Raw genomic sequence first — 9,973 nt, forward strand, 5'->3', positions numbered from 1 at the left:
CTGAGATCATGATCTGAGCCGAAATCAACAGTCAGACGCTCAACTGACTGAGCCACCCAGGCGCCCCTTTAACATTTTTATCTTGATAAATCTCCACTCCAGCAAATAGGCAGTGTCTTCTTCCTCTATGCCAGATTTTTGCCAGATTAACTGATGGTATATTTTTAAAAATTCTATGGTTCTATACATGCAGGACTTCTTAAAGTCTTTAGTATATACTAGTGTGCATTTTTCTATCTCTAGGAGGAGAAGTAAGGAAAATGTTTTCAAAATATGTTTCACCACCCCCCAGTCCCTCTTTCGTGAAGCATTGCATAGGACAGGTGCTCCATGGAACCTACTGGAGAACTAGTACGCTGTGCTGATAACATAAATTTACTGGGAAAAAAAAAAGGAATATAAGACCTTGCTGTTGCAAGCACTTTGTAGTTTACCATGATCTCTCATGTACTTTAAACTATTTGCCCCTCATGCTACTGTCACGTATATTCTTGACATACTTATTTCATAAGTATGGTTAGTGAGGGACATAAAATTTAAATAATTTTTCAAAATCATACTAGTTACTGGAAGGACTCACACTTGGGTATTCCAACATCTACAAGAAGCATCCTTAAGTAGCCAAACCTGTTATTGTCAAAAAGAATGACTTAACATTGGTTTTGACAAAGATAAAATAATGACTTTTGGAAACATTCTGCAGTCCTCAGATGAGCAATGCTAAAGGATTTTTTTTTCAGTGAGTGACTCATTCATTTATCTGGGGGTGACGGGGTACACTCTGAAGCTGGGCCCATCAGTAGGCAGTGGGAGAAGAGCCACATAAAGGCTACTTTACAGTCAAGGCAATGGCCCATAAAAATTGACCCCTTTATGCTCTATGACACACAAACGCTATTGTTTCAACCAAGTCATTACCTGGGCCCTTGAACAAAAGTGAGACTCTCTCGTGAGAACCATCAGGCCCTGTGTATATGAGTTGAGATGAGATTAGAGGTCAAGCTCCTTGATGCTAACGGTAGGACATCAACTCAACAGCCTCTACAATGACCCTGGATGTCTGCACGCCAGACTCTCTTCAAGAGAAACCAGGCTCACAAGGTTTGCCCTCACAGTCCTGACTAAGTCATGATGGCAACCTCTCATGCCAGGGCAGGTTAATGCTACGTGCCTTTGGATTTCTGGTGTTTTCTTCCTCAAGTCAGGTAATGAATGAACCTGCTTGCTCTTCATGCCAGACATTAAACCAAGAACACTTAGACATGGGGGCAGGCTGGGAAAAACTCTGCTATGGGAGTTTGAATGGATAACCAGCAAATGAAAAGATGTTCAATCTCATGGCAATAGAGGCTTTCCATTCTGAAGATGGAGTGTATCACATTCTGAGTTCCTCCTAAGGAAACAGTGAAGATCTATTCACCAAACATGAACTCTATTTTAACTCTCTACTAAAACATACATTAAAACCTATGAGATAAATTCCTCAAATTCAATACTAGAGACGTACCTCTCTAGACACTTGTTTGCACCCTTTTTTTTTTTCAAATGATAAAAACCCCAGACCATTCCTTTGCAATTGGACTGGCAGGCAGCCTAGAGTTGAATTTATTACTTGAATGCAAAAGCAATTTAGGTTTTTGATATGTACACCACTCTCCCACTTAAACAGCTCCCTTACTCCCTCCGGTTTTTAATCTGTGTTTTACCAACCTTATTTGTATTTTTGGCTTATGGATCAAATTTGTAAACAAGACCTTAGTTCTCTGATGGGACGGGGTGCTACAGAAAGGAGAACGTCCTGGCCCTGGCCACCCTTACCTTGTGAATTTCTCGGTGCACGTGGATGGTATTATTTCCAATCTTGGTTTCTGTGTTGGTCTCATTGTGATAACTGGAAGGTAATTTTGCCACGTTCACTTCTGACGATGTTTTAGCAGCAGCTTCTTCTGCTTCCATCTATTAAATCAATGAACTTAATGAGCAAAATTGTTTTCTCTTGATACAAATCATTCCACTAGAAAAAAAGAAAACCACTTCTCTTTTCCTCTTCTGCAATTACAAATAATGGTAGCAATAGATACCATTAATTGAATACCCACTACAATAAGACACTGCACTAAATGTTTTACATATGTTATAGCCTTAAATCCCACCTCCCTAGGAGATGGGTGTGAATGTACCCATTTTACAAACGGGGAGAGTAAGGCTCAGGGAGACTGGATAACTCTCCAAGACTATCAGTGAAGGACATCACTTATCATCAGGAAAATGCAAACCCAAACCACAATGAGATACCACCTCATAGCTGTCAGAATGGCTAAAACCAAGAACACAAGAAACAACAAGTTGTTGGTGAGGAGGTAGAGAAAAAAAAAGCCTTCATGCAGTGCTGGTGGGAATGCAAACTGGTGCAGTCATGATGGAAAACAGAATGAAGGTTCCCCCAAAAACTGAAAACGGAATTACTGTACGATCCAGTAATTCCACTAGTTACCCGAAGAACACAAAAACACTGATTCGAGGGGCGCCTGGGTGGCGCAGTCGGTTAAGTGTCCGACTTCAGCCAGGTCACGATCTCGCGGTCCGTGAGTTCGAGCCCCGCGTCAGGCTCTGGGCTGATGGCTCGGAGCCTGGAGCCTGTTTCCGATTCTGTGTCTCCCTCTCTCTCTGCCCCTGCCCCGTTCATGCTTTGTCTCTCTCTGTCCCAAAAAATAAATAAAAAACGTTGAAAAAAAAAAATTTAAAAAAAACACTGATTCGAAAAGATATATGCACCCCTATGTTTACTACAGCATTATTTACAATAGCCAAACTAAGGAAGCAGCCTGAGTGTCCATCGATAGATGAGTGGATAAAGAAGATGTGGTAAGTGAAGTAAGTCATTCAGAGAAAGACAAATACCAGAAGATATCACTCAAATGTGGAATTTAAGAAACAAAACAAAAAAACAAAGACAAAAAAGAGACAAACAAGTGACTCTTAACTGTAGAGAACAAACTGGTAGTTACCAGAGGGGAGACGGGTGAGGGGATGGGTGAAACAGTGAACGAAGTGAATTAAGAGTATACTTGGGGCGCCTGGGTGGCTCAGTCGGTTGAGCATCCGACTTCAGCTCAGGTCATGACCTCGTAGTTTGTGAGTTCGAGCCCCGCGTTGGGCTCTGTGCTGACAGCTCGGAGCCTGGAGCCTGCTTCGGATTCTGTATCTCCTCCTCTCTCTGCCCCTCCCTGCTCATGCTCTGTCTCTCTGTCTCTCAATAATAAATAAACGTTAAAAAAAATTTTTTTTTAATGTATACTTATCCCAATGAACACTGAGTGATGTGTAGAATTGTTGAATCACTATATTGTACACCTGAAACCAATATTATACTGTATGTTTACAGAAATTAAAAATAAAAAAATTTGGGGCGCCTGGGTGGCTCAGTAGGTTGAGCATCCGACTTCGGCTCAGTCATGATCTCACAGTTCGTGGGTTCGAGCCCCACGTCAGGCTCTGTGCTGACAGCTCGGAGCCTGGAGCCTGCTTCGGATTCTGTGTCCCCTTCTCTCTCTGCCCTTCCCCACTTGTGCTCTGTCTCTCTCTGTCTCTCAAAAACAAATGTCAAAAAAATTTTTTTAATAAAAAAAATAAAAAAATTCACTGTAGGATATCCACAAGACACATAAAAAGAAAAAAAAAAAAGACTGTCAGGAAAAAGCAGACGTGGGATCTGAGCATGCTTCCATTGAACAGTCTTGGCCCTTGTACACCCGCTGTTGGTGCCCCGTCCATCTCCCCGTGACCTGCATCCAACTCCCTTACGTGCCAACAACCAGCTTTGTCTCTCTCTGGCAGCTCAGCGTGCTCAGCCTGCACAGACCTCAAGTGCTGGGGAGTTAATACCCCAGGAACCATCCTCAATCAGTGAGCCAAAGGCTATGCCGGTAAGTACCCCACCCCCCTCTCCCCGCAAAGAGGGAGAGTCTCTCTGACGCCCAGTGGGACTGAACCCCAGGGGTGCCTAAGTGCCTAGCAGTAACCTGCTCATTAGCACAGTCTCTATTCCTTCTCTTCTCCTCCATCTTACTTTCCCACTTCCTTCTAGTATTTCTGGGATCACTTCCCAAATAAATTATTTGTCCCCAAACCTCTGCTGCAGGGTCTGGTGGTGAGGGGTGGGAAGAGCCAAACATCCCCAAGACAGCCCCTTACCTGATACAGGTAGGGCGACAGCTATGTCTCCTTCCCCCCACCTCTTGGGTACAACAGGGACCCTTGTAGAGAGAGGGTCAGCTGACTAGTTCCCAGGGTCTCCCCTCTTTCTGGCTCTTCTTGAACATGTGTTCTTCTCTGGTGTCAGATTTCTTTTTTTTTTTTTTAATGTTTATTTATTTTTGAGAGAGACAAAGAGCGAGTGGGGAGGGGCAGACACACACACATACACTCACACACACACACACACACACACACACACAGAATCCGAAGCAGGCTCCAGGCTCTGAGCTGTCAGCACAGAGCCCGACGTGGGGCTCAAACCCACGAACCATGAGATCATGACCTGAGCCGAAGTCGGAGGCGCCCCTGGTATCAGATTTCTGAGGCTGCTGGTCTCAAATCCTCCAGTCTTAGGAGCCTCCGTGACACTTATACCAGAGATGTCATTCAACCTGAAGCTGTACCCAATTTCCCCTTGTGCGTTTACCACCGTGCCCCACCTCGAGGGAGTAGTTGACAATGTGACCAGTTCATAGCTGACTCACAAAGAAAGGCCAGTTGAGCCAATCTGATACTCTCTCTAGGATTTAAACAAGAGACACAAAGAGAAGTTCTAGTTGGTGGCTGGCAGTTTTCCAACACTGCTATCTTTGACTCTGGGCTATTTTTACTTCTTAAAACTAATCCTCAAAAAGATTCTTCTATTTAAAAAAAAATCACTGTCTTCTATTCTCTCATGTACCAATTAAGGCACCTCTTTTCCTGTGTCTCTCAACCACATTTGATGAACTGGGATGGATACGGGAAAAGAATTGCCATGTCACGACGTAGCACAAAAACACTGAACTAGAAGCGAGTCTGGTAGACACAAATGAGGACTTGGTCAGCAACTGCTGTGTTTGACCCTGAGAGGATTGCCAAGGTGTCCGAAACTTGATCACTGGGTTCATCATCATCGTGGTCGTTGTCACAATAGACGGCCTCCACGTTTGGGCATCAGCTATGTCTGAGCCAATGCGCCACGCCTTCCCTGCCTCCCTGAGCATTCACAGCAACGCTAGGAGGAAGGTGTTGTTGCCCTCATTCTGCAGATGAAGAACACGAGTGAAGAGAAGTGAAGGGATCTTCCTAAGTCATCACATCACATTGTTAGTAAGCGGCAAAGCTCAGACAGAACTCAGGGCAATCTGACTCCGAATATTGTGACTTGTCCAGTGTGATTCTGCCCTGAGTAGCTTATGCATTTACTGGGGAGATAGCAGAGCCCCACATAAACCACTTTGGGGATGATTATGACAGTTTCTAGAAGCAAGCCAGGGGTTTAAAGAAATGAAAAGAAAGACCTCCAGGAGGAGGAGGAGGGGTGACTGAGCTGGTCTCCAAGAATGGGTTGGATGTGAATGGAAAGGGGCATGAGGAGGCAAGGCTGTGGCAGCCTGGACAAGAATGGTGTGTGTTGTTGGCTGGGGCACAGGGTCCACGTTGGGCACAGGATAAAACGGTGGATGATGAGGTAGAGAGGGACTCATGGGCAGATCCAGCTGTCAGCACAGAGCTCAACGTGGGGCGCGAACCTACAAACCATGAGATCATGACCTCAGCCGAGGTCGGACGCTTAAGCAACTGAGTCACCCAGGCGCCCCTTAAATTTTTTTTAAGTGACAGATCCTGGAATGTTTAGTGACAGAAAAGATACACCTGGAAAGAGCAGGAGACTGAAGATGCTAGAGAGGCTATATCCAGAAGCAGAAGGGAATATTTTCATGTTTTTAAAATTCCCATTGGAACCTGAATCCTTCAGTTTGGCTTTCGAATAATCGACAAGTTACCAAAACTAAAGTTTGCTCTGGGCTGAGCAGAGATTCTTTTTATAAAACCTTCTCCCTCTCAACCAGTGGTTATTTCAATAGAATGAGCTAATAGTTCTCTAATGGCACCATGAACTAAAAGTACAGTTTACAATGGAAATTTCAACCACAACTATTACTGCCACTAGCAAGAGAAACTTAAGCCTACAGCAATAGGAGTTGCTTCATAAAGGAGGAATGTGCATGTTATAAAAAATGGCATTCAGAGCTGGTTGATTCTGTGTGTCGGTTAAAGGGGTATAGCAGGAAAAACTGGGGAGATAAATCGAGGCTTGGTATTGGGGCTCTTCCTCGGAATACCCGAAGTGATTAAGAACATTCTAGAATGTGTCAGTTACAATGAACAGAAGGAAGGGAGGGGAAGAAAGTGGTTTTATCCTCAAAACACACCCATCAGTAACATATAGAACATTAAAACATCAAAATAGGAACAGCCTATATTGAACCATTTGGACGTATGCTTCCCCCAATAATGATCCTACAAGTACAGTTAACTTCATCTTTCCCTTAACAGTAATCAGCAGCTTGGGGTGCCTGGGTGGCTCAGTTGGTTAAGCATCCGACTTCGACTCAGGTCATGATCTCGCAGTTCACGAGTTTGAGCCCCGCGCCAGGCTCTGTGCTGACAGCTCAGAGCCTGAAGCCTGCTTCACATTCTGTGTCTCCCTCTCTCTCTGCCCCTCCCCCACTCATGCTCTGTCTCTGTGTCTCTCTCTCTCTCAAAAATAAACATTAAAAAAAAAAAGTAATCGGCAGCTCGAGTCAGCTGGGATATTTAAAATATCAGGAAATTACTTGAAAGCAGATTCATTATGCAACTATGTAAACAACTAATCCATCTGTCCTGATCCTTTCCTCAGGGAAGTAAATAGCAACTATCCTGTATTTATGAGATGTGAGGGATTTTCCGGCAGTCACTTTTATTTTTTTTTAATGTTTACTTATTTTGAGAGATTGACAGAGACAGAGTCAATGAGTGGGAAAAAGGCAGAGAGAGAGAGAGAGAGAGAGAGAGAGAGAATCCCAAGCAGTCTCCATGCTCGGTGCAGAGCCTAACTCGGAGGCTCCATCTCACTACTGGGAGATCATGACCTGAGCCCATGTCAAGAGTCGGCCGCTTAACCGACTGAACTACCCTGCCACCCCTCCGGCAGTCTCTTTTAAAAAAATTCATACTAATAGCCACAATCTATTGAGACTCTATTCAGACTCTGGTGGTTCTTTGTCATCATCCACGCTGGTACTATTAATATGATGACAACGACAGCCATTTCTTCTTGGGAACCAACAATCTCCCATAACCCTGACCGCAAACTCAGGGGGTGACTTCTATTACACAGTTTTACTTAATCCCATTTTAGACAGCAGACAACTTGCTTTACTCGCATCCTCTCGTTTACATCCCCCCTTAGCCTAACGGAGGCGGGCAGACATTTCCTAAATCCCACCACTAGTAAGTGGCAGAGCTAGGACCAGACGGAGAAAGGTTGATTCCCACGGCCTGTTCTCCTGCCATGCAGGTGTTCAGCCTCTCTCAACCTGTCCTCACTGCCATCGAGGACACTCTCTGGGGAGTGACCACTGAGCAGGACAGAGGTAGCAGCCAGCAGATCTCCTGGTGGCAAACTTCCACCAGCCCACCTTCACAACCCAAGCAGAGGTGCATCTGGAGGGAGGAAGCTGGGGCCCTGGCAGAGCCAATGAGGACAACTCCCATGGAGTAGACAGGCCACTAAGGGCTGCTGGTCCCAAACTGCTCTGATCAATGAGCAGGACTAAAGAGGCCCCTGCTTCTCCCTCATCTCCCTCAGCAAGCGCCACCATCAGAAGACCATGGTGCACAAACAAGTTCACATGGAATAAAAACATGGAGTTGACCTCATCAGTCTCAGTGGGAATCTGTGTGCAACAGGGAAAATCCTGGAACCCAGAGAAGGAAAGCAGATGACCCACCCTGGCACCAGAAGGATCACAAGCTCCATTAATATGAAGGGGCAGAGTAAGAGACGTTAGGGCCCATCTGATTCCCCTCTCCTTTTAATTGTTCCATGTCATGATTCTATTGTCTTCACAGGAAATAGAACGTCTGTCCATGGGTTTTGGAACCTGGCCTGTCCAGTGGATGTTCAGTACAGCTTCCCACACAGCTGCCTCCCAATCCAATGTCCCCTTCACTGCATACTCCATCAGGCTGACTGCTGTGGGAAGGAAGGGGAAATATCCCCAAACTACGCAGATTGTGGGGAGAAAGCAACCTGACCCGGTAGACCAGAGCTAGCATGTAAGGCTCTGTCCAGACGGAATGTAGAGAAATGGGTGGGAAGATGCCTGACACCCCCCGCTCCCGCCCCCAGCCTGGACATCTGGTCTCTTGCTGACTCCTTCACTGGGATGGCTGGCTTCTCTCCAAACACAGGCTACATACAGCCAGAGCCAGGCCGGACAGTGACCATGCCCACCGACCCCAGGCACCAGGGACAGCTCCTAACACCTGGGCTGGGAGGGCTGGGCCAGCTGCACCTCTTGCCCTGACGACAAATGGGTGTTCATCATAGAGGATGCCATCCATAGTGTCTGGACCTGGGAGGTGATGGAAAGAAGAAACCAAGCAAAGTTTTGCTAAGGTATCTGGTACCTGATAATAACAGTTGCTGTATATTGCCCACCTACTATATGCCAGGTGCCCACACATACCATGGCATTTAGTTCTAACAGGAAACCGAGGTACAGGATGTTAAGGGACTTGCCCAATGTCGCCCTGCTAGTCAGTGGCAGAGGAGAACCTTGAGCCCAGGACTGACTCCAAAGCACTACTGAGGTGGAGGTGGGTTGCCTTCCACATTGCCCTCCCCACCCCCACCCCCACATTTGAAAACGTACACTGCTGGGATTCAGGATTCTGATTTTCCTTCGTTGCCTCACACGGCATTTGGGGAAGCCCAGACAGACCAGCAGCAAAGCTTTCGGGGCTTTTTGTCCTCACGTGGCATCCTAACTATGTCTTGAGAAGATGGCACAAGTTCAGAGCCCGACGTACAAGCTAGAACTTGAGATCCCTGGAGCTTCCTCTGCCTCTCTGCAAAACCACAGCGCTGGAATACCAAGGGCCATGCAAGCATCCGCTTACGACAGGGGGGAGGGGACAACTGCACACTTGAAGACAATTGCAGGGTAGTGGCCAGCGGCCTGTAAGCAGGTGGTGACCCCGGCTGCCCCTGGATGAGCCCAGCCGGAGGCTCTCGGTGAACAGGCCCAGATCCAGATCTTTTGGCAGGAAAGTCAGAATGAGATGGGAGTTGAGATCACCCTGCGCTGCCGCCGGATCACTCTGAATCTGCTGCCCGCTCTTTCCAGCCCCTTCGCGGAACGGAGGAACCCAGCCAGCGCTCCGAGCACTGCTTCCCCCAGCCAGGGGCTATCCCGAGCCGCCCGCCCGCCAGACGCACCCACCTCTTCCACGGCGCTGCGCAGTTTGTGCTGCGTGTCCTCCATCAGCTCCTCAACCTCGCGGAACATCTCGTTGAGGGTGGCCTCCTCCTGCGGGTAGCTGAGAGCCGGGCCGGGCTCGACGGAAGCCGCGGTCGCCGTGGGAGCCGGCGCGGGGGCCGTGGGGACCGCCGCCGCCAGCAGCAGGCACAGCAGGGTGCCCCCGAGCCGCCGCATCTCCGCTCTGCGCCCGCCGCCGCCGCCTCCTGCGTCCCGGAACGCGGTCAGAGGCGCGCCGACCACCCCCACGCCGGCCCCGGCGCCCCGCCCCGCCTTGCACCCCGGCCCGCCCCCGGCGCCCCTCTACCCCCCCAGAGTGCCCTCGGGGCGCGGCGCCCCCCGCCCCCACCGCTCCATCCCTTCCGCACCCCCACCCCCTCCTCCAGCACAGGCTGAGCTCTTCCCCGGCCCCCAGGGATGCC

At 48.0% G+C, this 9,973-nt stretch overlaps 1 protein-coding gene across 1 annotated transcript in view; it reads right to left on the minus strand.

Annotated features, from left to right (window-relative positions):
* DKK3 (dickkopf WNT signaling pathway inhibitor 3) overlaps window positions 1-9,763 on the minus strand; it is a 46,323-nt gene extending 36,560 nt beyond the window's left edge. The window contains exons 1-2 of the mRNA XM_058688258.1: window positions 9,516-9,763; window positions 1,819-1,956 (exon numbers count right to left, since the gene is read on the minus strand). Of these exons, the coding sequence (XP_058544241.1) occupies window positions 1,819-1,956; window positions 9,516-9,728 (351 nt within the window). The 5' untranslated portion in view covers window positions 9,729-9,763. The remainder of the gene's footprint in view (window positions 1-1,818; window positions 1,957-9,515) is intronic.
* Between the last annotated feature and the right edge of the window lie 210 nt (window positions 9,764-9,973).

The sequence above is a fragment of the Neofelis nebulosa genome, chromosome 10, assembly GCF_028018385.1.
Source record: "Neofelis nebulosa isolate mNeoNeb1 chromosome 10, mNeoNeb1.pri, whole genome shotgun sequence".
NCBI classification, from domain to species: Eukaryota; Metazoa; Chordata; class Mammalia; order Carnivora; family Felidae; genus Neofelis; species Neofelis nebulosa.